Raw genomic sequence first — 21,588 nt, 5'->3', positions numbered from 1 at the left:
ATGGATCCTTATATCCCTACTGTTGGTTTTAGCTTGGGGAGTTGGAATTGTTATGCTTCTATATCTACCAGTGAGAAGATATGTGCTGAGAAAAGATATATCATCACGCAAACTATATGTTACACAAAATGAGATAGTTTACAAGGTAATATAACCTATGTTATTAATATTATCATGACTGGTTTTAATTGTCAAATGTAACATGATTTCTGGCTTTGGAAATTTTGAAGGTTGGTAGGCCTTCTTTTGTACCATTTTTGGGGTTTACAAAAATTGAGAAGCGCATACCTCTTCTGCTGGTTGTCGATATCATCATTGAACAAGGTATATTTGCGGAACTCATTTAATGCTCTTGCTTGTTGCATTTCAAATTTACATTACTACCACATACCATATGTATTTGCACAACTCTCAAATCTCACTTTTCAAACTTTTGCCTCTGTTCTATCTGATCAATCAATGCTGGGGAATTTACTTTCAGAACATAAATGCATGGATTCCTATTTGAAGTATTCCACAAATCACAAAAATTCGGGGTATTAAGAGTTAAGTTAGTTTAGGCTAATTTGCATTTATGTTATGGTGTGGTTTTGTCACATAGCTTTATTTTTATTTACATTAGTAGGATGGGGCCATCATTAATTGGCTCCTTAGTGACATTTTATGTAATTAATGAACTTTACACACACACACACACACACACACACACAAGTGGCTCTGGGTGGGAATTAGACTCTCTAGACCTCCCACGAATTCTCTCTCTCTCTCTCTCTCTCTCTCTCTCTCTCTCTCTCTCTCTTATGGTGTAGTTTTGTCACTTAGCTTTTTTTTATTTACATTGGTAGGATGGGGCCATCATTAATTGGCTCCTTAATGCCATTTTATATAATTAATGAACTTTAGATATACATACTTACATACATACAAGTGGCTGTGGGGTGGGAATTAGACTCTCTAGACCTCCCACGAATTCTCTCCTCTCTTTCTCGTTTTCTCTCCTCTCTCTCTTCTCTTCTATTCTTCTTCCATACGAAGGGCTTGTGCACGGATTATTAGAAGTTTAACATGGTATCAGAGCTATGGTTGATCTTGAATATGATTCAAAAGGTATGTTAATCAATGTTAAACCATAGTTTTCCCCTGTAGTCTTTTCTTCTTGAACACTCCTTGGACTCATTACCTTGGATCTTGCATCCAATCCCTAAACCCTAATTTCATTCTCCTCAATTCAGATCCTAGTTCTCATCACGAAACCCGACCCTAGTCTCCCCTTTCTAGTCTTTTCTTCTCGAACACTCCTTAGACTCATTACCTTGGTTCTTGCATCCAATCCCTAAACCCTAATTTCATTCTCCTCAATTCATACCCTAGTTCTCATCACGAAACCCTAGCTTCATCTCTCGTGCATTTGAGTATCTAACCCTACCCATATTTTCACCTTCGAATCCTAAATCCTAGCCATAAATCTATTTGAACCCTTGTTCCTTCAAAACCCTAATAAAAAATCCATTCGAAATCCTAGCCATAATCCTCGAAACTCTAATTGCTCTCTATCTCAATTTACAAATCGTAATTATGGTTTCCAACCATATCAACTTCATTCTGTTTGAGCCATGCCTTTAATGATTCAGTGTTGCTTACGAACCAAATCGATTCTTGATTAATTAACATGTCCCCATTGCAAAGGAATTCACATGAACCAACACCTTCATCCACACGACCCTACTCAGCAATTCACACCAAGTTTGCAATCCATGCAAAGTTTGCTTTACAATTCTAGATAGTCCACTCCATATTTGTGAAATTTGTTCCGTTTCGATTCATTCGAAACTAACGGAACACCTTTTCCCAGTTGGAAAACTGGCACAAGAAAGGAATGAACGTCTTTGTAGGAAATTCACATGGTCGTTTCATTCATTTCAAATAAAACAGGGCTTTCATATGGAATCACATGTTTAAAAAAAAAAAAAAAAATTATAGAAGTGCTCTCGAATGGATTTTTATTTTTCTAATTTTACCTTTTTATCTTATTTTTTAACCATTTTTGTTGTTTACAGCCGTTTGATGGGTATTTATATCTTTTTATCTCCCTCTCCAAATAAATGGGAGCTATAAAACCCCCATCAAATCTCCCATTTTCTCTACTTCACATTGTCTTTTTGAATCCTTCTACTTATCTATTGTCATTATATTTGATTTGTTTGTAATCTTTTTTGTATTTCTTCTACTTCCAAACCATGTTTCTTCTACTTCCAAATGGTGATTTTCTACTTCCAAAGTATTCTAATTCTAGTTTATATGAAGGGGAGGCTTAGAAGTTGAATACTTGCCTTTCTTCAAAACACTATATATAAAAATGTGTCTTTTTGTTAAATTTAGTTGGTATAATTATTTTATATAGTTTTTATAACAATTTACCATCTTTTTTTTTTTTTTTTCAAATTTAACTATTTAAAAAATCGGTAGTAATGTCTTTTCCTAAACAAAACACGAAAACATCTCGTCCCATTGACCAGAACGAAATGTTGAACGAAACAAAATTGACAACTATGGTCCACTTGCAATAGCAGTTCACATAAAGAAATAGTCGAAGGCTACAACAGTCCACTCCAAGAGTGCTCATCATCCCATATCAGTACTGCTCATAAGTCTAGTCGAAGTTGTTGCACACCAAAAGTGTAACACAATCTACAAGAAGATTGTACAATAGTCCACAGAAAAGGCTGCAAAATTGCCTATGATAGCCCTCATAAATTCCACATAATAGTACTATGAAGCAACCCACACAAAGCCATTCCACAGTCCACAACGATCAACACAAGTCAACTTGGTCAGGGACAATGACTAATTAGGGTACCACACTAGCTACTCTACACGAAAGGATAAATTCAAGCAGCATGCTAGCTACATCGCTTGAAGCCAACACAGCACTAATTAAGGCAGGAAGATAACACCAATTTCGTGAAAGGCCGAAATCATGTAAAATTAGGTTAAAATTGTTGGTATTTTTAAAAATTCCTTGGAAATATCTAAAATTTCGGTGGAAATTTTGGCAATTCGGTGGAAATCTTAACATTTTGGAAGAATTTTGTAAATAAGGGTGAAAACGAAATTTCGGAATTTCGGCAAAATTTCGGCGAACTCCTGTAAAAATCCGATTCATGGTTTATTGCGTTTCAGCATTGGTCAAAACCGAAATATTTTGCCCGAAATTTCAGACTTCGGCCGAAATTTAAAACTATTCGTGGAAGTACATCTGCTCATGAAAGGGTACTACAACGTACACACGAGAATAGAGTTGCTACAAGGAGACAACAGTCCGCAAAGTGTAGCAATTGAAGCAAAACCACTGTAGTCCACAAAGTGATGCTTTTCTGCCTGTTGGTCTGTAAATAAACGTGAAGTTAGACAAATAAATCAGATGCCCAAGGTAGCTCTATTTTTCTGTAACATTTTGCACTAAAAAATATTGTAAAATTTCCAGCGCCCCTCAAAAGTTTGATATAAATAAACTAAAATAACACTTGCGAATGTCCTGAATTTGCTCCTTTTTATGTTATATATTAAGTTTTTTTGTTCATATCTTCAAAGTCATTTGAGTGTTTCCGTAACTAGTCAGTCACTTCCATGGAAGCTTGGGAGTCTTTGGATTCTCCATCTTTAAGGAATTACCGAAATTATCTGATTCGTAAAATGCCACACTTTTACCATATTGTATAAACCCTACCCTGTCTGAAGTTTGTTTGTATTCTTGTACTAATATAGGATCCACTGCTTGAAAAATATGTTCATTTTATCAATGATTCTAACGAAACTACATTCTTTGATGCCTTCTAGGTTGCTTGCAATCGGTGTATGGAATTCATACATTTAGGGTTGAAAGCATAGCCCATGGAAAAGCTGCACCTGTGGATGAACTACAGGTGCAAGGAGTCTCTAGTCCAGCATTTCTGAGGAAGGTAATTTGAAACTTAGGGGCCCGTTTGGATACCTCATATTTTGTATTTGGATTTGGAATTGAGTTTTGAATACAAAATGAATAGATCCGCCAGCTCATGTTGAGGGAGACAGAGAGGGAAGGGGCTACTTCCTAGTGGAGTGGAGAGGTTGAGGATCAAAGAGGGTGAAGGAAACTGCCAGATCTGTGGATTTCCAATTACTTATTTCCACAGCATATTTGGAAATCTGATTTTTCTCACTCTCAGTCTCTGATTTGGAAATCCAAGGATTTGATCCGGATCCAATTCGCAATGCAAAAAGGGCTGCAAATGCGAGAAATCCAAATCGAAATCTTCTCGGCATCCAAACGGGCCCTTAAGGAAAATTAAGTATATCCATCTATTAATCAGGGTCACCATGAACTATTGATTCCAACATATCAAGCTTATATTTTTTACACTTTTTTTATTAGCAATGGAATATTCATTGACAAAAGACCAAAAAAAGTAGCGAAAAAAGGTCCGATCTAAATGACTGCGACAAAAGAGGCGCATTTTTTACACTTGTGGGTTGGGGTGCACGAATTGAGAGAGAACAAAAGATAAAATTACAATCTTCATTCGCAGAAGAACATTGTTTTATCTATTGTTTAGGTTTTTTGTAATACGTAACAATGTGTTGTAGGCGACACTATCTCCTAAACACATTGTAAAGACATAGAATACATTCGCTCTCTAAAATACCCTTTCCATTCTTTACTTTGGAAATCCTTGAGGATGCCTGGCATGTGGCAACCAAAAAGAGCCTTGAGATTTAGATATAAATTATCTCATTTACTTTTGTTCATATTTCTGCATTACGCGTAGGTCATCATAGAAGAAGCTTCCAGGAGCATACAAGAAGTTGGGATCAGTTGGAAGCCTACAATTTTCATCAACGAGGGAGAAGATACAGTGACCCCAATGGGATCTTTAACTGAAGCTCCAGCAACTAGCAGATCGCCAGCTTTAAAGCGCAAGGTAACTGTTTAATTTCTTGTGTCTGTCGGTCATTTTCTTTCTCCATTTTTTTCAACCCAACTTTCATGCAAGGTTTAAAATTTCGGTTTTGGTGTCGGTTCAGCTGTGGCTGAAACCGAAATTTCGACTAAAATACCAAAATTTGGCCGTAGTTCGGTAAAAAAATTTCCGTTAAAATCCGAAATTTCGGCCAAAATCTGGGCCGACACCGAAAATTGTACTTTGGGTGCCGGCCCCAGCCGAATTTCAAAATTTCGGCATTTGGGCCTAAATTTAAAACCCTGCTTCCATATAAGATGTCCATTTTCGATGAAGCTTGGTTTGTGATGTTTATTTTTCAATGAAGCTTATCTGGCTCTTATAGTGTCCATCATCTAATTAGTTATCTGTCGCATATTTAGTTTAACTATTCAAGAACATGAATAAGTGAAGGTTGGAGATTGTTTTTAAATATTTATTATACATATAATTCAGACATGCACATAGACCCAAGTAAGATGCGACGTTGTTGGATACACAAATTTATTTTATTTTCAGTACAAAGTGCCTGTATACTAGGGCATTGACTAGATACAATTTGGTTGAAGTACTAGTTGATGTTCAAAAACTCAGATTTACACTTGGAAATCAATCTTTCAGTTTCCGAATTCAATTTAGGTGTGGGTGACAAAAAATCACCAAGTTGCTAAAAATTGATTAACATGGTCAATATTTTGTAAGAGTGGAAGTTGTAGTTGACACTTGGACCCAGCCAAGCCAAGTCGACTCGGAGGTTTCTAAGTTGACTGATGAATTTTGGTTTTTGCTACGGCCATAGCTTTTACTTTTAATTTTTTTTTTCCACGATACCATATTGGTCTAAATAATTTCCATTTTTTAGTTCTTTTTTTTTTCAGTTTTAAAACTTTCTTTTCTCCAAATCGTGTAGTGTCTTTTTTCAGAACAGAACATCGGAATGTTCCAATCCATGAGAAACATGGAACAACTACCGAAACGGAATTGGAAACTAAATAATTCCAAAAAAAATCAGAATAAATTAAAATTTCTCATGATAGCTATGTTCACATGTCCGACATGTGTGTCCATCTTAAAAGTTATTCTGGCAGCGTATTCCTATTACATAGTACCAAGGTGATTATGAACACTGGTTGTAAGCTTCTATGGACACAATTTTGCAAAGTCTAATGCAGAATCTTCTATTCCTCTCAAATAATGTAAACCTTTAGTTCCATCTGAATATTTTATGCAAATTGTTTCAATGTAATTTGCTAAGCCCAATGTATATGAAATCCTAAGTCTTTGAATCCCCTTGTCAGGGGTGGTTTTGTGCTGGCTTGCTTTGATTGAATACAAACGAGAATCAACTATAGACAGACATGTCTGTTAGTTAACTACACAATTTTATTTTCTCATGAATTTTCTTTCGAAAGTATAGAAGGCGCAATATCACCAAAATGCCTAGTACTATTTATTTAATCCAAATGTGCAGGTGATGGTTTCACCACAGCTGAGATTCGTCGAGCCCAGAGGTGTAATTCCAAGTACTCTGCTGCTACATAAACTCGAAGAGGTTGCGCAATCGGTGAAGGTGCGAACTCACCTGGTTTTAAGCCTAAAATTTGTGGTTGTCATTTATATTTTACTAACAATTCATCATTTATTCATTTGTTGGTTTGCTGTTGTGCTGTTCTTCTTTCTTATTGTGAGCAGAGGATCGAATCGATTGTTGAGGGCTCTCAGGTGTCCGCCGAAAGCAACTGAGTTAAAATGGTTGGTCCATGTCTCCTCTAGAGTTCAAATCTATTTTTTTTTTATCAAAAGAAAGTATTGTTTCATTGTAATTATAAGAACAACTGAACAATGATTGTAAGCTCTTTGGTCAAACTAATTATCTATTTGTTTGGTTTGTGGCTTGGTTTATGGAAATGTTTAAAAAACAGTCAAGAACTCCCCAAGGCAACTCGCAAGTAAATGTTGAACACCATTTTTCAGAGATTTTACATGCTGTATGCCCTTGAAGTCCAGTATTTTTTCCAAAAATAGTGGGGCCCAACTTCACAGGATGATCCAAACCGTTCTTTTGTTGGGCCACGACATAAATATGCTATACCTGTGAATCATCTCCATAGGATGATCCTAACTCTAGGATCTATAGAGGTTTGTATAATGTGCAATCCCTCTACAAATCGGACGGTTAGATCATCCAAAGGAAATGATTTATGAGGTACAGCCTATTTACATTGTGGCCCAACTAACTAACGGTTTGGATCATCCTATGAAGTGGGTCCCACTGTATAAAATCTCCTTTTCATAGGGGTCTCATTGAGTCATCGTGATACCATTTTCTTTGCTTGAAATGATTTTCTTCTACAAGTTATAGCAAATTGTATCTGGAGGAATGATAAATGCAAGGGCTCTCTTTATGCAAGGGCCGGGGAAGTGTCCTTGAATAGATCCATGTCAGTTTTAAAGTCGGTTGAGAAACTGAATTCGGTTGCACTTAATGACGTGGATCTATTCAAATGCCCTTCTTTAGCGTTGCATAAAGAGGGCCCTTTCATCTTAAAAGACCATTCAACTCAGCTCAACTCAACAAAGCCTTTGTCCCAAACTAGTTGGGGTCGGCTAAATGAATCCTTTAGAAAAAAATCATGAAGAAGGTAAAAGGAATCTACCCGGCTCTAATCCAGGCTCTAGCTGGGTTCTTCTACGTGGATCATTTTCTTCCGTTCTATCTTCTAGAAAACTAGACACCCTTTGGATAATTGGAGTGGAGTGAAGTGGCAGACAGGTGGAGTGAAGCCATACCATACGCTCATTCATCTGTATGTAGCAAAAAGAAAATTATGGAAAATATTATTTTTAATGTAAAAATTATTCCATTGAAAAAATGGTCTGGTAGGTTTGCAGGTTTTGAGTAAAACTTTTACCTAATAATGTGTTTTAATATGGAGTTTTTTTTTGTTTTTTGGTTTGGATGGTTTCCTTTTCTTTTCTTTCGATCCATTGCTGCATAAAACGAAATTTCCAAAAGATTTTTAGCTCCTCAATCGAAACCATTGATCTTGTAGAACATTAGGAGGCAACCCATGTGATTTCGGTCCCATCTAATGCCTACAAAAATCAACGGTTTAGTTTCTCTTGACAGAACAATAACAAAAATCAACGGTTTAGCTTTTTCTAACAGAACAATAAACTAGACTTAAGAGGGATCAAGGGCCTAGGATTGGGCAAGGTAGGGCCTACAAAATGGATAATAAAAATTTGTCACTGCTGGATGATCCCTTGCTTTTGGAATCACAATGGGTTCAAGCAGTCCCTATTTAAGTAGACGGTTCTGATCAACCAAAGATGGGACCTACTGATCCATAGGGTAATCTCATCCTTTGAACAAATCTGTGTACACAATACACACAAAGGTTTCAAGGTTCTCAGTGCATTCAGCCAACTTTCTGTCTGGGTCTCATCGAAACAGCTGATATTAAAACTGGATGATAGAAAGAATAATGCTGGGAAACCGAGAATAGGACCTAAACAGGCTTTATCTAATCCTTGTACATGACTAACTATTTATTAATCTTGAAATTATCATGCCTACTGTTCACAAATTTTCTTGGATAAGCTGTTCATGTCAACCATTCAAAAAAAAAGATTAATAAATTATCCGAGCAGGATAGCCAAACCCAAGAACAACTTACCCAAGGATTTCTATCCCCGTAGAGAACAACCCCAATACTCTTGAGGACCTATTGGAGGCCGCCATTTCACTTCTGAGGCTACGACGCCAGCCAGCACAGTGAATACCAGACCATCACCTGTTGCGGGCCGAGTGCTACCAGAAAGGCGACTCCCCAGTGTTTAAAAATGCGGATGTGGCCGTATCCAAAGAACAGAACTCGGCCAAGGTAAAAGGGAGTCAAATTGGGGAATTCCCCCGATGATGCGGGTATGTTTTAAGACCGTGACTCCTTGCATGTTGAGGCCAACCCTAACCCAACCCAAGTCGAGGGACCAATTGTCCAAACCTAAGCCGACCCCACTCAACCCGTAAATGTCCAACACGACCCAACCCGCATATGGTTTCCCAACAAGAACCCAACTCGAGCAGATTAAAAATCTTAACCACCCATCTGTAAAAACTTGCTCACTGACATAAATCCATATAAGAGATCAAAACCCAGAAACCAGCATAAAAAGAAGACAGGTAAAATCTATGAACAGAAATATGAGAAACAACTGCTGATAGACTTAAGGTAGAAATAAATATGAAAAACCTCATAATACAATGTTTCAGCATGTCTAAAGAGCAGAAAACAAAACAAAATCAACAACAAAGCTACAGTATGGTGAATGTATCACAAGTCCCAAGTTCACCAGACCATGCTTATTAAACAACAGATATCACAGGGTCTGTCTAAAGAGGCTATTAACTTAGAATACTACAAAGTACTTTAGGGGATAAGATTTGAAAAATTAAGTACCAGCCCATTTATATGAGGTTGTGGGGAAGAAAATCACAGGCATTTTACTCTTTGGCATCATCATCAACACTGACCTCCTTATGGTGGGTGTTTTCTACTGGGCTTTCTGATGCCTCACCTTCTAAGGGATTATCAGCAATATCGGATGTCTCAGAGGGATCGGCAACAGGCCCGTCTACTACTGGCACAGTTTTCTTAACCGTTCCAACCTTAACGTACTTGCTCATGAACTTATATTCCCAATCCTGTAAGGCGTCGAGTTCAAATGGGCCAAGATCTGAGATATCTCCAGTTAAATCCTTTTCGTCGAATGACATTTTCGCTAGAGCTTTACTAGCATCTTTGCCAGTGAACAAAGCATAAGGGCCACCAGGTCCATAGAACATTCTACAAAAGTTATAGAAACCAATAATAATATCAGGACTGGGGATTTCTTATTCAAGAAATAAAAAACATAAGCCAAGTATATGGAAGTATGGAACGGCATGTGGGTGTCAAAACAGTGACCATGCAAAGGCTGAAAGAAATAAATTAGAACCATTTAAATAGAACATAAAACAATAAGAAAAGGGAACAAACTCCTGATCAATCTGAAAAGTCCACTATAAACAAGAACAAAATGGTTTATCAGCATTCAAGCTATAATTTTAAAGCTTGAGTTTGAAGAGGCAAGTCCAAATCATTCTGCGAAAATCAATATAAACTGACAACAAATGGGCAGTTGTTCTTCCTACTCCATTTAGATGACACATTCAGAATGTGGATCTGCATGTCTTTGGTTATGGAGGATGGGAATAAGGTAAACCTGTAACTGTCATAAAGGATAATAAAACTATAAACTAAAATTGTGGCCCCAATAACATATCAACATGATATTAAGTGCTGGCATGAGGCATTGATTCCTCGAGTTCAAGACATATTCTGACAATTGATGAGATGAAGTGTCACAGTGCTGGGAACTAAGGATAAAATCAGGCTAAAAAGGAAACAATCTTGGTTTTAAGAACATCAATAACTATGATGTTATGATATGTGGACACGGATTCGTGTGTCGAACTCGAATGTCGACACAGATACGAGGTAGGTGTTCGACACAACAACCTATAAAAATCTAAAAACAGGGACACACCCATATGCATATATACATATAAAATTACTAATTACAAATCATAATTTGCAACAAGATAAATATGGTTTTCATTTAACAATTAATAAATCTTAGGATTAAGCAACTATGAGTCTTAACACAAAGATAAGATAAAAATAGCAATGCATTATCAATTTATTCTGATACTCTTCAGTGACTCAGTCTGATATGCAGCAAGAAAGAGAGTCTAACAGGATACATAATTATTTATTTATTTTTTTGAATGGTAAGGATGCATAAATATAATATTAGAAGAAGAGTTTTTTTTAGGGTTTTAGGTTTAGCGGAAAGAGATAACAACAAATATTAGTTAAAGACAAGTTAATAATAAAATAAAAGCTAATGATAAATGAGGAGTTGAACATTATATTTAATAATAAACAATATTTTGTTTCTGAAATCAAGCAGTTGGTAAACTCTCGATAAGCCAAAACAAGACAATGAAATCAGGATCGAATTGGTAGAGTGGGAGACCAAAAAAATGACACCACCCTCCATTGAGAACCATGTGTGACCTGACGTGTATAAATTGTATATTTAGAATTCCTGCCACTTGATTTTATAGTCCACACATGAAGGATGTGCCAAAATTAAGAACCAGATGACTATAGAATAGTCTACAGTTGCCGAATTCTTCTACTTAGGATGTTGTTCCCTCTTTGGAATATTGTAAGTTACTAGGGCCCAAGCCTCCAGACATAATAAGATCCTACAGTCATTGGCCACTGTCTGGGTAACCACAGGCAGTCTTCGTGATCATATATCCAGCATATAGGCCATTACATATAGGCCATTAAAACACTCTATGAAGTGATTGGAGCCATTAGAAACCACTTAACCTTACAGTTGGAGACTACATAACAGCTGATCATAGGAGACCACAGTAATAAATTCCAGGCAATAGAAACCCAACTAGCAACCATCAACTATCGGACTGAAATTGTGAATAGGCAACAGAAATATGTAACTGCACTACGGACATGATAAACTTAAAAGTTAAAACCCAACTATTTCTAAATATGCATATTTCGCAATGGAAAAAGTGCAATCCAAACATGAAGATCGACTTCTAACACGATTGGGTATTACTTTTAAGATCTTTAATACGATAAATCCCATGTAAGTCGAGTATATAGGCAAAATTCAATTGTAGTAAACACTGACATCCAAAGAACAAATCTATTGACCAAATATATAGAACAAGAAAGCCTAAATCAAAAGGTCAAAATCAAATAATCCAGAACACAAACTTCATCAATGCAGTTAGCCCGGAGAATAGACAGTTACAAGTTAAAATAACCCAAAAATTACAGTAGAAAGAAACCCAAATATTTGAAAATGACCAAGATGGATAAATAGGATTTAGGTTTAGAAAACTAGACGATCTTGATCCTTGGGCTTCAGCCTTTGCTTTTAATATATCCTTGCTAAAAAAAACAAAAGATTTAGAATGACTAAATGATAAGAATAATTAAATCTTTCCGGGCTCATAAGTTATCAAACAACCTAAAATCTAACAAACCTAAAAGTAAGAATCAAGCAAGTACCGAGAAATCAGAATCGAAAGTTCACATTGATTCCAAATCAATGTCTCATCCACAGAGAATCAACCCTTATGCTGAAATCATCGAAAACACATCAAAGCACTAAAAATCAAAGGAAACCCCAAAAAATAGCACACCCCCAAACACACAGAGAGATCAACAAATATGGCACAATCTCCAATAACCATATGATAAAAAGGAAAATGACACCCTCTATAACAGAAGCAAAAAGATTACAAAACCTCATGCGAAAACCATAAGCGCCCTACAAAAGAGAATAGAGCAGAGAATAATTATGAACAAAAACTAAAGTAAACATGAAACAGACACCCAATGCTCAATTACACAGAAAGCATAATATAGAACAACAATCTATTGGAACGAACATGGAAAAAATTAAATTAAAAACACAAACCCATTCCTAAAACAACCCCAGACCCCTAAATCCACACCCCCATCTGCACAAACTCTCGTGTAAATTAGAAAGAGCGGGGAAAACCGCACAAACACATTTCCAGAAACCATCCAAAACTCCAGAAAACCTCACAGAATCATATTCTAAAACACCCCAAAACAAACAAAGGAAAAAACATAGAAAACAAAAGGAAAAACAGAAAACTAAGGCCCTGTTTGGATTGTAAGAAAAAAAAATTCTGGCAGAAAATTTTTTTCCTAGAGAAAATTTATTCGTTTCACAAATTAGGGGGAAATACTATGATTATGGTTATTTTAAAATAAAATTATCATAAACTGAACGTCCCCCTCTAAATAAAAATTGAAAAGGATTGGTCCAAGTTATGTTTTTTCATGTGTAAAAGAAATAAAAAATTTTACAAATATGTTTTCCTTCCCAAACTTTTCCAAAAAATTCCTGCAATCCAAAAATCAGTAAGACAAAGATGAAATCAAAACCAATCTAAGTAAAAACAAAAAACACCCTAACCCTATTTTCTAAATTAACCATAATCATATCATTTCCCTCTAAATCTTTCTTGCAATCCAACATGGCCTAAAGCAAAAGAAGAACTCAATAACTAGAAGATCAGAGAGAGAGAGAGAGAGAGAGAGAGAGAGAGAGAGAGAGATGGAAAAAAACCCTATAATTTCTAAATTAAGGAAAGCAAACACTTTTCCTAGTAAATTTTTCCATTAGAATTTTTTTTTCTTGCAATCCAAAAAGGGTGTACAGCAAAAGAAAAACCCAATAACTAGAAAATCAGTAAGAGAGATGAAATCAAAGCCAATCTAAGTAATTAAAAAAAAACCCTAATTTCTAAACTCCCCAAAAAACACAAAAAAACCCAAAACCCTATAGTCACACCCCCATGTGCTACTATGCCCAAAAACCTCGTGTAAATTAACAAGATCAGGGAAAAACTCAGAAACCCATTTTAGGAAGCCATCCAAAACACCCCCAAAAAAACAGAAAACTAAAAGAAAACCCCAATAACTAGAAAATCAGTAAGACAGAGATAAAACAAACAAAAAAACCTAAATTTCCAAATTGAGGAAAGAAAACTTTTTTCCTAATAAAATTTTCCATCAGAAACATTTTTCATGCAATCCAAACAGAAACTTAAAGAAAAGAAAATCCCAATAACTAAAAAAATCAGCAATACAGAGATTCATCAAAACCAATAAAACCAGAAACAAAACAAACCCTAACCCTAATTTCTAAACTCCCCAAAAAAATCAGAAAAAAACAGCAAGACCTGCTCTGAGAAACATCATAAATCTGTCCCTTGATCGCCATCAAGAGCGGCTTTTTCGGGTCCGCTCCATCGTAAACTTTCAATTCCTCCTCAGCGATTTCTCCAAGCTGGACTGGAGGAGGAAGTGGTTCTACCTCTTCCTCAACTTCCCTTGTCCTTGGGGCAGGGGGAGATTCAAAACAACCTGAAATTGCATAGTATAAAGCGATTGATACTGCCACCACCGTGAAGAAGGTGGCAGGAGAAAGGCCTGTGTAGGCAGTAATTGATTCTTTTAGGGTGTCCCAAAGTTGAGAAGCCATGCTTAAGATTTTCACTGAGAAACAGATAGAAGAAGGAGGAAGAGGAGAGGGATATGAGGAAGAGACGGCTAGATTCTGGTAGAAGAGGAGAGAAAAAGAAGACGTAAAGGTCGGACTTTTTTTTTTTTTTTTTAATATCTTTTTTGGCTCTTGTTATAGTGTAAAGTTACTCAAATGCCCCATCAGCATTCTTAATATCATGTTAATTTTATAAGGGTAAATTACTGTTACGTGTCAGAGAGGTGAATTATTGACATTTAAAATATCGTTTGTTGAGAAAAAACGAATAAATGCTTATTTATAAAAATTCAAAATTTTAGGACCAAAATGCCACTGGGTACATTTATTCTTCTTCCCTTCTTCTTTTTAGAGTTTTACTTTTACCCATTTTGTTCGAATCCTGTTTTTAACCTAGTTGAAGTGCTTCTTCATCTCCGGCGAAACCTACTCTTTTCCTGGTAATATATAAGAAGGTAAGCCTGAAATTAGGGGTGTAAACGAGCCGAGCCGAGCTTGGTCAGGCTCGGCTCGGGCTCGAACCAGGCTCGAGCTCGGCTCGGCTCGGTCAGGCTCGCGAGCCGTACCGAGCTCGGGTTAATGTTCACACCCCTCATCTTCCCTGGACAGCCCTACTAGTGTAATTTGACTACTTTTTTTACACTATGGGGGGGTGGTCCTAGTAACAAATGGGGTTCCAAAAATGAAGTGACATATTTTGCTCCCCCCTTTCACTTCCTGGACAACCCTTTTAATGTATAAATTAATATATAATATATATATTTAAATATATTAAATTCTTAACGAGCCTGGTGAGCCGGCTCGGCTCGGCTCGTTAAGGATTCGAGCCGAGCTCGAGTGAGCCTCCGAGCCCGAGCCAAAATTGACACCCTTACCTGAAATCTCATTCTCCCTCTCTCTCTCTCTCTCTCTATATTTCTATTTTTTTTTTCAAAACTCCATCTAACATCATCTCCTTCTCTCTCTCTCTCTCATTTTTTAGGGTATTCAAAGATTTTTTTTTGCTTGAAATGCACAAAATTGGACACATCGGCCTTCTGCCTCGTCAAATCTTTCTCAAAAAGGATTTCGAGATCTCCCCCTCTCCTTCTCGATGCAAAACAGGTACTCGAAGCGAAAACAGGTTATTCGAAGCCAAAATTTACTTGGTCGAAGTGAAAAATGTGTTTCCAGTAACATTCGCCGTTGTGTTTTTCGCTTTGACTAAATATTTTTAGGCTTCGAATAACTGGTTTTTTTGCTTCGACTAACATGTTTTTTGCTGCAACTAAAAATTTTGAATTCTAGTAACATTCAGAACTTTTTTCGTCTTTGACTAATAAATTTTAGCTTCGAGAAATATTTATTGGCTTCGACTATCACGTTTTGGGCTTTGATTAACTTCTTTTTTCGCTTTGACTAACATGTTTTGGCTTCGACTAAAATTTTTTAGCTTCGATAAATACTTTTTGGCTTCGACTAACTTTTTTTGGCTTCAAGTAACTTTTTCTGGCTTTGAGTAATTTGTTTTTTGACATCGACTAGTTTTTTGGCTTAAGTAAAAAATTTTTTTGGCTTCGAGTAAATTTTTGTTTGTCTTCGACTAACATTTTTTGGCTTCGACTATCACGTTTTGGGCTTCGATTAACTTCTTTTTTCGCTTTGACTAACATGTTTTGGCTTCGACTAAATTTTTTTAGCTTCGATAAATACTTTTTGGCTTCGACTAACTTTTTTTGGCTTCAAGTAACTTTTTCTGGCTTTGAGTAATTTGTTTTTTGACATCGACTAGTTTTTTGGCTTAAGTAAATTTTTTTTTTGGCTTCGAGTAAATTTTTGTTTGTCTTCGACTAACATTTTTTGGCTTCGACTATCATTTTTGCCTTCAAATAACTTACATTTTGCTTCGAGTACCTTGCTTTGCCTCATCTACTAATTTTCACTTCTTATTTTGGCTTCGACTATCACTTTGTGGGTTTGAGTTATTGATTTTGGATTCGAGTTACATTTTTTTAGCTTCAAGTATCCTATTTTTTGGCTTTGAATAACCCGTGCGAGTACCATTTTGGCTTCCACTACCTTTTGCCTAGTGAGAGCTCTTTGGGTAACTGATTTTGGCTACAGCCACCTATTTTTGGCTTCGACTAACTTTTTTTGGATTCGAGTAATATAGATTTTTTCTTCGACTCACTATTTTGGATTCAAGTGACATATGTTGCCTTTGATTAAACTATTTTGGCCCTAAGCTAGGATATTTGGAATTCAACTAATCTATATTGGAATGGATTAACAACTATTTTCTCTTCCAGTAATTAAATTTGCCTTCGAGTAACCAGAGTGTAAATTTGTTACAGGTTTGATAGGTGTGAAAAATGGTAAATAGCTTCTTTTATATTGCACTATGAGTCTATGATGCGAATTTGAAGGATAATATTTCGTATGACTATGTCAGTGGGGAGAGGAAGTTATTAACCGTGAATCGCCCATTTAATTTACGGGAATTTCAATCTCCAATTCACCGTAAGATCAATACAGAGGAAAATGAGGTTTCGTTAGCAATAAAATGCCGATATGCTGTTGATCAATTTCAGACCACTTTATATGATGTTGTAGACGAAGATGACCTCCAATCAACGTTTAGGCTTTTTGATAATAGTAGAGGGTTCAATTCTTTAAGTCTATACATAAGTAAGTTTAGTAGATATGCAGGTTATAATTCCCTGAATGTAAATTCACCTGTATTGCTCCTGAACGAAGTTCGTGTAAGTGCACCCTCTTCTCCCCCAAGCATGCCATTTATGAAGTCGACCTAAGGAAAGATCATGAAGAATCATTTTGTGGGAAGCACGTCATGAATGAGGTCGACATTAACATTAGACAAGATGATTCAGCCCAACAAATGAACAATGGCCGGTACTGTATTTCTTAGCTGACTATTTTGCAACTTCTACATTTGAAATTTGAAATATCAGTTAAAGTGTCCTAACTTTGAGGAGTCACAACGATGCAGGTGTCAATTAGACCTAAATAATGCTACTGAAGATGACTTTTATGTGAGCCATGTCAGAGAAGGGATCAATGAGAATATTATGCAACACGAATCATCCCAACCCATGAACAGTTGCCAGTACTTATTAATAGATTATTTTGCAACTTCTTTATTTGTAAACTGAGTGCATGGGTCTTGAGTGACAGATTAACATTTACACTTCAATGGACTGGTTTCATGTACATAAGCATGCCAATTCCTTCAATGGCAGCAACCAAAAATACAATGGAGCATTGCCCCTAAGAGTAAGTGCTATATAATCATTTACACTTTACTGCAATGGACTGTAATTGTTTCATGTACAAAACATGGTAGTAGTTTACCATCACTATCAAGGACAATCTTCTTGAATTGTTTCGTATTAGGAAAAATTGCCCCCACCATTATCTGATCACCATTCATATTGTCATTATGTGTTTGATTAGCTCCGACAAACATGTCATCCACTCCCAATCATAGTGTAATATAAACGAAGCTATTGAGTCTACCATTTTCAGCTCCTATCAAACCTGTAGCAAGGTTTGCAGAGTTAGTCGAAGCCCAAAAATACTTACTGGAAGCAGTTTCTCAAAGCCAAAAGCTATAAAACAGTGAACCTAAAAAACCAGTTACTCAAAGCCAAAAATCAACTTCTTAAGCCAAAAAACTAGTTACTCGAAGCCAATAATCAGTTAATCGAAGCCAAAACCAGTGACTCGAAACCAATAATCAGTTATTTGAAGCCCAAAACGCAGTTACTCGAACCTAAAAAACAGTTACTCGAATCCATAAATCAACTATTGAAGCAAAAAAACCAATTACTCAAAGCCAATAATCAGTTAATCGAAGCCAAAGACAGTTATTCGAAGCCCAAAACTCAGTTAGTAGAAGAAGAAAAAAAAACAGCAAATTTTGGATTCCAGTAACTGCATTTTGGCATCGACTAATTGCATTTTGGCTTCGAGTTACTATTTTGGCTTCCTATAACTCTTTGGCTTCGAGTCATTGTTTAATGGATTCAAGTTACTGGTTTTTTCAAAGAGAGAAAGGAAGATGAGATTTTGGGCTTACATGTTTACGTTTTTCCGAACAAAATTGCCTGAGAAGAAGCTCAAATTAGGGTTGACTAAAGCACCCTAAAAATGACAACAAGAAAGAGAGGAGATGATGTTAGATGGAGTTTACAACAAATTTTTATTTTTTTTACAGAGAGTACACAAAGTGAGGGGAAGGAGAAAGAGATCACATGCTTACCTTTACATGTTTTCCGGAGAAAAGTGGAGGTTTCGCCGGAGATTGCCGTTGTTTTACCGGAGAAGAAGGTTCAATTTCGAGAATAGGCTTCGAGAACAAATAAAAACTGTAAAGCAGTAGAAGAGGATTATGTTCATAAATGGTCGAGTACGGGCACCTTTGGAGTCGACTAAGGGTATTTTGGTAGTTGAATTTCATCTTTTAAATAAAAGAGCATTTATAAGTGATAAATGAACTTGCAACATTTTCTAGTCATATTTGCAACTCTGATGCACGTGACCGTGATTAACCCATTTTATAATCTTGTTTAGGGATTTGGTAGAATGGTAGGTGGTTCATATTCTATGGGCCACAGCATAAATGGGTTGTGCCTAAAAAATTATTTTCATATGATGATCCTAACCCTATGCTTATTATAGAAACCTCTATATAGGAGTGTTGGGGGGCAATGGTTCGAACTGCCTCACCTAGGCTTATCTTCACCTTCTCCTCCTCCCTCTGAACAGAAGTTAAGAAATGTGGAGGGAAATAGGGAGCTGTCACACTACCCTTCTTTATGTTCTCCACATCTCCTCCACGCCCGCCTCTGCTTATGGAGATCCGGCGCTCACCCTTAGGCTTCTTACCCTCCTTAAAGGGAGATACCAGAGGAGACAAGAAGGGCGCCACCACCACGAGCTCCCTTTCCTTCCAACTAGCCCCCTCGTCATCACCCACACTTCCTTGAAGGGACCAACCCCAATCAGAACATACAGCGGTACAAGGGGAGCGAGAAAGATGGGCTCAAGTGCCGGCTCACCGAAGATCACCGGAAGGTTAGGAACCCCTCCCCCCGAGCATTGGAGTTGCCGGAGGTAGCATCCCGCATACTACCCCAAAAATCGAGCCCCCGTAAGGAGGGGTCAACGAAGTTGAGCTGTGGTTGGACACTTGGACCCATGGGTGAGACTCGTGGTAGTTCTTTCCAGCACGGTTGAAACTCGAGGCAGATTCCAGTCCCCGAGACAGTCTACTCCACACAAATCACTGTCGGAAATAAAAAGCTTTTCGATCCTCTACAAAAAGGGAAAGAAAAACAAACTCAACATCTTGAAGACAACAGTAAAGAACCGGGCATCCTCACCCCTTCTTTTATAGAGCCACTCCGTAACGGCTCAAAACATGTTCCATCATATCAATGGTTGATATCATGTCGATTAATATTCATGGCCTAGATCCTGCCTCTTTAACTCTCCTCGAGGGCGTTAATCACGTTACGTCCGACGTTTCACCTCCCCGAATTTGGCGCAGAAGCTTTCGCCTATCATAATGCCTCGATAAATTACGAGGGAGGCACGCTGACCTCCACTCCTCTCTCCCGATCACCATAGCATCTTCCACAAAAAGGCTCCTTGACAATTGCCATCATGATCTGACATCACAAGGTTATGCCCCATATCTCAGTTTCGCGTATTAAAACCTGTATCAGCCTGCCGCCAATATGTCACCACCAGACCTCCTATCCTCTCGAATCACCTTCCAGGATCGTTCACGCATGCATTACCACAGCGATATCTTCAGCAATACACATAGCCCACGTCACGGTAACATCACGCCCAAGATACTGGAACTCCTGCCTATACAAGGGAGGACCCCCGATTCAAAAGGCAATGAGTAAAATACAAGAGAACTCCATAGCAAGCATAAAACCCTTGGTATTCCAGGGTCAGGGTAAGACACTCGCTCCAAGTGCACTACCGCCCTCTACATTCTAGTTCCCTTTTTCCTCCTGGTGCCTCGATCTGACTTGAGTGACAAAGGGTCCCCCCGGAGTTCCGACTCCGGGTGGTCTGTGGATGCAGGATACAGGTCAACATACACCCCACAAAAGGATCACCGATCTGGACCGTTCAAGCTCAAGTACGGATTTGAGCAGCATCACTTCCTATTAGAATGTCCTCTATTTTCAACTCTTTTGCTACATGAACACTACATAACTGTTAGCTTTGTTCCTAAGGTGGGTCATATTTGCTGCTATTATCCTCAATATACCTACATGAAGGATAAAGTAAAATTGAATATTGACCTCACGAGGAGCAATTAATAAACTCAAATCTAAAATGGTAAATTAGTCAGTTTCATAAGAGTGAACATGGATGATGGTAGGTGATGGTAGGTGTGGCTCTTTGGCTTAAAGTCTTGGGTATGCTCTAATGCTCTCCGAGACGAGAGTTCGAATCCCCTGGGCTTGCCCGATGCGCGCGGTTTACGGGTGATTGAGTGCATACGGAGGGAATTAGTCCCACTCTACAAAGTGGGGTGGGGACACCTACATCATCAAAAAAGAAAAAGAAAAAAAAAGTTAATGATAGGTGATGCCAGGGTCAAATTGGGAATTGAATTTTCTCAAAAATTTCTAGAAAGATAGATTTAAGATCAGGAGGAGAAAAAATAGGGAAATGATATTTACACCCCCTTTTATTACCAGGGACACGCATTTGTCAGTGTACTTTGCAATCAAAGCCGCTGGATTTTTCTGACATATTTGGTCCCTTTTTGCCATTGATACACTGACGTTGGGTGGCCAAGGATGGCTCTTCTTTCAAAATCTTTCTTCATTTTCTTGGAAAATTTATCCTAATATAATCCTTGGTTTTTTTTTTCTAGAATTTGGATTTTTCTTTTTTGAAAAAACTGCGAATAGGGGACACCAAAATACGAGAATTGGCAACCGGGGACATTCTTTTGAAAAATTGTTAGAGAGTGACGAAATGGGGGTTATCAAGTCTCTAAAAGGGGGTTATCAAGTATCAACCCTCTAAATGGGGTTATCAAACTCTCAAAAAAGTGGTTATCAACCCTCTTTAACAATTTTCCAAAACTGTGTTCCTCGTCGGCAATTCCAGCTTATTTGTGTCCCCCATCGGCAATTTACCCTTTTTTTAATAAAAAAGTTCCTTGTTTCCTAGGAAAATTTCATCCCAACTAGACCCTCGTGTTTCTTATTTCATGGAATATTTTTTCCATAGAAAAAATTCTGTCCATAAATTCTGAATTAAATAGATTTTACTAATTTTATAAGAACAATTTTCAACCATAGACATGTGTCACATGACTCATGTGACAAGTGACATGGTTAGAATTACTTAAAAGACACCGTTTATGAAAGGCATGATATTTGCACTA

General features: G+C 37.3%; 1 protein-coding gene and 2 long non-coding RNA genes across 3 annotated transcripts; 1 reads left to right on the top strand and 2 right to left on the bottom strand.

Moving 5' to 3' along the window:
- The first annotated feature begins 201 nt into the window (after nucleotides 1–201).
- LOC143859179 (uncharacterized) lies at nucleotides 202–6,878 on the top strand. The gene is made up of 5 exons (XR_013239180.1): nucleotides 202–324; nucleotides 3,838–3,959; nucleotides 4,806–4,958; nucleotides 6,448–6,546; nucleotides 6,669–6,878. It is a non-coding gene; the product is annotated as an uncharacterized LOC143859179 (long non-coding RNA).
- A 2,323-nt stretch (nucleotides 6,879–9,201) lies between these two features.
- On the bottom strand, nucleotides 9,202–14,255 carry LOC143859048 (membrane steroid-binding protein 1-like). The gene is made up of 2 exons (XM_077369715.1): nucleotides 13,843–14,255; nucleotides 9,202–9,826 (listed from the first exon to the last, which is right to left on the bottom strand). Exons 1-2 carry the CDS (start codon nucleotides 14,142–14,144, stop codon nucleotides 9,484–9,486), a joined length of 645 nt encoding a protein of 214 aa, XP_077225830.1. The 5' UTR covers nucleotides 14,145–14,255; the 3' UTR covers nucleotides 9,202–9,483.
- A 3,068-nt stretch (nucleotides 14,256–17,323) lies between these two features.
- LOC143859047 (uncharacterized) lies at nucleotides 17,324–18,535 on the bottom strand. The gene is made up of 3 exons (XR_013239097.1): nucleotides 18,424–18,535; nucleotides 18,241–18,305; nucleotides 17,324–17,699 (listed from the first exon to the last, which is right to left on the bottom strand). It is a non-coding gene; the product is annotated as an uncharacterized LOC143859047 (long non-coding RNA).
- Between the last annotated feature and the right edge of the window lie 3,053 nt (nucleotides 18,536–21,588).

The sequence above is a fragment of the Tasmannia lanceolata genome, unplaced genomic scaffold (assembly GCF_043159265.1).
Source record: "Tasmannia lanceolata isolate RefF3 unplaced genomic scaffold, GAP_Taslan_0.1 ptg000029l, whole genome shotgun sequence".
Taxonomy (NCBI): Eukaryota; Viridiplantae; Streptophyta; class Magnoliopsida; order Canellales; family Winteraceae; genus Tasmannia; species Tasmannia lanceolata.
This window is presented reverse-complemented; position numbering and strand designations above follow the sequence as displayed.